Source organism: Cynoglossus semilaevis, unplaced genomic scaffold, assembly GCF_000523025.1.
Source record: "Cynoglossus semilaevis isolate Cse_v1.0 unplaced genomic scaffold, Cse_v1.0 scaffold5443, whole genome shotgun sequence".
NCBI lineage: Eukaryota > Metazoa > Chordata > Actinopteri > Pleuronectiformes > Cynoglossidae > Cynoglossus > Cynoglossus semilaevis.
In genome coordinates this window covers 1-6,508 of record NW_007585280.1, presented here as the reverse complement: position 1 = coordinate 6,508, position 6,508 = coordinate 1, and the positions used below count along the sequence as shown (strand labels likewise).

Here is a 6,508-nt window from a genome sequence, read left to right as displayed (position 1 = left end):
TTTTGGTGTCAGAAGTGGGATCGTTTGCTGGTCCGTCCGGACCGAAGGACGTCGGAGACAAAGTCTTGAAGAAACCGGTACTGCATCCTTTACCTCTACCCAAAATTCCATTCAGAGAAGAGGGGACTGGCGTCCTGAGGCCGCGACCAACCACAAAACGATCTACATATCACTTCGGTAAGACGTATCTTTTCCATAAAATTGTAATTAAGTAGATCGTGACAGAATTTAACTGTCATTATTGTGGAAATATTATTATCTGATTAATATTACTTCTTGGGTGTTGGAATTTTATGTATATTGTGTAATTGTTAAATGGTGGTCAAAACCGGGATTAAAAAAAAGAAAAAAAACAAAAAAACAAAAACGTATAAGTAGTGTCAGGGGCACTGGAGGTTTAATCAGGGACTAAAAGAAAGAATCCGGGATTCTTATACCGTGTCAGGGACAGGTATCAAATATAGTCAGGGACTATAAAAGTGTGTCAGAGACACACAAGGTTCAGGGAACCTTAAAATATAAGATTGTGTCAGGGACACAAAAGGTTCAGGGAACCTTAAAAGAAACGTATCAGGGATACGATAGGATCCGGGATCCTTAAACGAGAAAACCTAGGTTGTGTCAGGGACACATAACGACGTCAGTAGTCAGGGACTACCAAAATGGGTAATTCTGGAAGTACAAAACCTCCTCCAGAAGGACCAATCGTACAGTTAATGATTAAAAAATATGGAGATAAGTGCGTAAAATACTTAAACGACTGGACCGAATCACACGGGTTTCCGGAGGGAGGTTCGTTGAGTTCGAACCAGTTGAGTAAATTAAAAGAAAACTTGCAAGTAGAAAGAGAAAAGATAATGAAAAAAAGGGAAAGTTAGTACAGACAAACTCAAATGTATGTTAGAACAGGAAGAGTGTCACAAAATATGGGTCGGGGAGGGTGATAAACGCGATCGAAAACAGACATGTCAAACGCTGCCTAAATTGCTTGATGATAATGACTCAGATATACCAAAGAATAAGAGCTCTTCTTTGTACCCTCGTCTTTCAGGGAATGGTGCATGTCGAGGTGACGACGAGACTCCCCCTCCTTATGCCCCACCTCCTCCAACCCAGGCCAACCTCTCCCGCACCATGCCTCCAGTGATGGCATCCACCCCCCGCCAGGGAGGATCTGGTCCTTCCCCTTCGACGGAAGCCTTTAGCCCTCCCCACACGAGAAACCAAGTTGCATATGGGGCTCCACCGCCATCTGGTGGACAACATGATGAATGTCTCAACTTCTCCAGTGTATCCGGCTCATCGTCTGATAGTCAGATCATGACTCTGCCCATGGTCCAGGTGGCGGCGGGAGGAGGACAGTCCATGCTGGTCTATCGCCCCTGGACTACACAAGACCTTATGGACGCAACCAGTCACTTGCCCCCCATCGACCGAGGTGGACGAGTTTTCTACAGCGACCTTCTCGTCTTCTGCCAACAGTTTATGCCAACATCACAAGAACTGAATCGCATCCTGATGCACAAACTGGGACCGACGAAGTTCGCCAAAATCTCCGCCGCCCTCCCAAGACAGGATGAAAACCTCAGCCCTTCACACCCTGAATGGGGCCACAACCGCAACAATGATTACAAGGAATGGCTGGAGAGACTGGGCCTCGCACTCATTGAAAGTTTCCCTGTCCGCTGTGAGCTCAGCAAGGTCACTGCCTGCAAGCAGAAAGAAGGCGAAGACGTGGCGGACTTCAAACACCGTCTGACCGAATGCTTTGACGCTCACTCCGGGCTGACGCCGCCTGACGACCCAGAAGGCCCAATAACACCGTACGAGTCCCACCTCAAGGCCATGTTTCTGCAAGGCCTACTACCCCACCTGAGAAAAGGGGTAGAAGATACCTGTATTGGACTCGACGAAGCTCGCCTCACTGAAGTGGAGCGCCATGCATCTCACGCTGAGAGACAACACAAAGCCGAGAAGACGAAGACAAAGAAGTCCAGAGAGTCTGAAACTCACAAGACCCAACTCGCCCTCCTCCAGGCGGTTACAGCACTTCAAGACCAGCCGCCAGCGGGACCACCGCAACATGGCTACGCCACAAGAGGACGGGGCATGAACCGAGGCCGCCGCCCATGGTCCAACCGAACCCAGACTGGGCCACGCAACCTCCCTTCCCAAGACGCCTGCTACTACTGCGGGGAATCTGGACACTGGGCTAGAGACTGTCCCCACCGACGCCATGATCGTCCCCCCCCGCGTCGGGAGGGCCCAGGCCCCACCGGCCGATCCAGAGGGTCGTCCAGATGGGGACCAGGACCCTCCAATCCCCAATTACAAGCCGACTTACTCTTTCTACAGGAGGGCGCAGAGGGGGCGTCTGACGTCACGTCAACATCCACATCGCTACAAGCTACACCAAAGGGAAGAGCCGCACACACACACACACACACACAAATGTCTACACGCATATCCACCCTAGGGACAGAAACAGAAGACCATACCACTCCACTCACACATGACATGCTATCCACTGCTATTACCACTCTCACGCAGAAAGAATCTCCACCTACTGGCACCTATGTACATTACACCATGACCAATTGCCTGAGTCTGCCAAAGTTCTCCTTAAATGTCTTGCAGAAATCTATTGAGTTCCTTGTTGATTCCGGGGCCACCCACTCTGTTATCAGATCAAGTGACCTCCCGGGGGTCAAGATGAGTGGTCGGTTTTTGTTTTCTACTGGCGCATCTGGTACCACTGTAAAAGAGAGTTTCACGTCACCACTTCGCACATTCTGTGACAACCCATTTACTGTTTTTAAACACTCCTTTCTCCTGTCCCCATGTTGTCCAATCAATCTCATGGGCCGAGACCTTATGCTGAGACTGGGCATTGACCTGGTGTCCACACCAGGAGGGGTTGTCGCTGTGCGCAAAGACTCGACGCCAGATGGCAACTCAGCCATGGAGGGATCCTCGTCGTCCGAGGAACAAGCCCTACAACTGGTCTGCTCTTGCAACGTCGACTTTGATGATCTGGTGACGTATACTCATGAGGGCCCTCTGTATATTTATCAATGGAAGGTGTTGACTCCGTATGATGTTCCTATGCTCAGTATAGCCCACCAAAGGGTTAACCCATCAGCAGTGTTTATGTCTCATGAAGCGCTCCACTGCACCTCCTATGTTTCCCCACATCCGGATGACAAGTACGAAAGCACTTTCTACTCACACATCCATGACTCATTGCAGTTAACTTCCGTGTTTTGGAACACGTGGCGCTGCGCTATCTCCGTCCAGCTCACTCCCACTCAGTATGACCTCTTCTTAGTTGAAGGCTCACACCCACACATCTCATTGGCAAAGTCCTCCACTGACGAGTGGCAGGACCGAGGGACGTGGGGGGAGGTTTGTACCCAACTGACCGACTGGCAGGGGACCGACGACCCCTCTGTCTCTTACTCTCCCAGTACACATATATACACACAACCATTTCATCACCACATACCTGCCCTGAGGTCACTGCACCTTAACGTCCCAGATGTGCACACTCAACTTACAATGTCCATGACTCCCACTGACGTCCACCCGTCCCTCTCTTGCATCCCATCTTCTCTGTGGGCTACTGGGAAATACGACGTTGGCCTCATAAGAGGTGCTGAACCAGTCGTAATAACCCCCAAGTCCTCGTTCCGCCCAAAGCGATTTCAGTACCCTCTCAAGCCAGAAGCTATTGAAGGAATCAAACCTGTGTTCAACTCTCTTCTAGAAGCCGGAGTCATCGTACCATGTAACGACTCTCCTGTGTGTACACCCATTCTACCTGTCATGAAAGCCAGGGAACCCCCGGCTGAACCAGAGTGGCGCTTTGTCCAAGACCTCAAGGCAGTCAACGCAGCAGTACATGCACGGGCTCCACGAGTTCCAAACCCATACACCATTCTTACTCAGATCCCGTCTGATGCTAAATGGTTCTCTGTTGTCGACCTTTCCAATGCCTTTTTCAGCGTCCCAGTGCACCCAGACTCCCAGTTCTGGTTCGCCTTCCAATTCAATGGCCAGGGCTACCCCTTCACCCGCCTTTGTCAGGGCTATTGTGAAAGTCCCACCATTTACAACGATGCTCTTTGTGAATCACTGTCATCTCTGACTCTGTCTCCAGGTTCCGCCCTCCTGCAGTACGTCGACGACCTGCTCATTGCTGCACCTTCTGAGGAACAGTGTCTAACCGACACCCTTGCGCTCCTCAAACACTTGGCAGCGGAAGGTCACAAAGCCAGCCTGAACAAACTGCAGTTCGTGAGAAGAGAGGTTACTTTTCTGGGACACATCGTGTCCGCACAAGGGAAAACTCTATCGCCAAAACGAATCAGAACTATTTCTCAGCTCCCTAGACCGGTCACGAAGAAACAACTAATGTCTCTTTTAGGTCTATTCTCTTATTGCCGCAGTTTCATCCCTAACTACTCGGAAACTGAGAAACCCTTGAGGGCTTTGCTTCACACCACCACACCACAGGGTGGACCTGATCTCACTTGGACGCCGGAGGCCGACGATGCTTTCGTCACCCTCAAGACGGCTCTCCAGACCCCTCCAACTCTGGGTCTACCAGATCCTCATAAACCTTTTACCCAGACTGTCGATGAGCGAGCAGGTTGTATGACTTCTGTTCTCCTTCAACCTCACGGTGACAAATTGAGGCCTGTGGCGTATTTCTCCTGTAAACTTGACCCTGTTGCTGCGGGAATGCCCCGCTGCCTGAGAGCAGTAGCCGCAGCTGAGAAGGCTCTCTTAGCCTCCAGGGACATTGTGGGCTACGCCCCACTGACTCTTTTGGTACCGCATTCTGTCACTCTTATCTTATCTGAACAGAAAACGTCACATCTCTCTGCTGCTCGTCATCTGAGGTACCACACCTGCCTTCTTGATATGCCGAACGTCACCGTTCGCCGGTGCAATGTTCTCAACCCAGCTACGTTGCTTCCCACGGAGGATGACGGCGATCCTCACGACTGCATGGCCGAGCTCTCCCTTTCTTGCTCTCCACGACCTGATCTCTCAGACATGCCTCTTTCCAATCCTGACCTTGTCCTGTTCGTGGATGGGTCAGCCTCTAGGGATCCGACTACGGGTCTCAACCACGTGGGTTTTGCCGTCTGTTCCAATTCTGATGTTCTCCTGTCCGACTCTCTCCCATCTCATTACTCTGCACAGGCAGCGGAATTGGTGGCTCTCACTGCAGCGTGCGGAGTTGCCGAAGGCCGGTCAGTCACCATCTACACCGACTCTCGCTATGCCTTCGGTGTGGTCCACGACTTTGGGGCACTGTGGAGACACAGAGGGTTCTTGAAATCCGACGGAAAGCCTGTCCTCAACCACATCTTGATTGGCCACTTGCTCGACGCGATTCTCCTTCCTTCCTCCATTGCTGTCTGTAAATGCGCAGCACACACTGGCCACGACGACGAGGTGTCCAGAGGCAACGCTCGGGCTGATGCCGCTGCAAAGGCTGCAGCTAACCGCCCGTGCGCCCCTCATGTGACCACTCTCTTGCAGGTCGAACCTCCCATTTCCGTGCCTGATGATCTTTCTGCATTACAGTCCTTTGCTTCCCCGGAAGAACGCCGTACTTGGTCCTCCTGCGGGGCCACCTTTGAAAACGGTGTTTGGCGAGGGCATGATGGTAAGCCATGCCTACCCCGACATTTCTTTCCCCACTATGCTAAATTGACACATGGACGAGACCATGTGTCAAAAGGGGGGATGTGTATGCAGATAAACGACACATGGTTCACTAAAGGGTTTTCAACCTACGCTCAAGATTTCTGCAAAAGATGCATCACTTGCGCCACATACAATCCAGGCCGACCAATTCAGCTAACACAACAGGCAGCACACCCTCCACCCACCAGACCCTTCGAGCATGTCATGATGGATTTCATTGAACTGTCCCCATCAGAGGGTAAGTCTCATTGCTTAGTGATGGTGGACATGTGGTCAAAATGGGTAGAAGTGTTCCCTTCCACTAAGCAAACCGCATCAGTAGTGGCAAAGGCACTGCTGACGGAAATCATTCCCAGGTGGGGGATCCCAGGTAAGTTGTCGAGCGACAATGGTCCACACTTTGTCAATTCCGCCATCTCTGAGGTAAGTAAGTACATAGGCATAGACCTGAGGACACATTGTGCTTACCATCCCGCGTCTGGCGGGGCAGTAGAGAGAGAGAATGGCACATTGAAAAGTAAGCTGGCAAAGTGCTGTGCCGAGACTGGACTTCCGTGGACACAGGCACTGCCACTAGTATTGATGTACATGAGAATGCGTAGACGAGAACGCAGCGGTCTCAGCCCATATGAGATCCTGTTCGCAGTCCCACCCTCTGTGGGGCTTCACAAACCGACAGGTCCGCTCCCGTCTACCACCCTCTGTGAAAACAACATGTTGAATTATTGTGTTAACCTCTCTCGAATGCTTTCAAACATCAGGCAACAGGTGGCTGCAGCACTTCCTG

At 51.3% G+C, this 6,508-nt stretch overlaps 1 protein-coding gene across 1 annotated transcript; it reads left to right on the top strand.

Annotated features, from left to right (window-relative positions):
- Window positions 1-6: 6 nt before the first annotated feature.
- Window positions 7-6,504, top strand: LOC103399007 (uncharacterized; the record flags this gene model as incomplete). The annotated part of the gene is made up of 4 exons (XM_025053940.1): window positions 7-177; window positions 1,052-2,211; window positions 2,638-5,139; window positions 5,212-6,504. Coding segments are annotated over exons 2-4 (4,872 nt in total), but the record flags the coding sequence as incomplete, so codon positions are not given.
- Window positions 6,505-6,508: the final 4 nt, after the last annotated feature.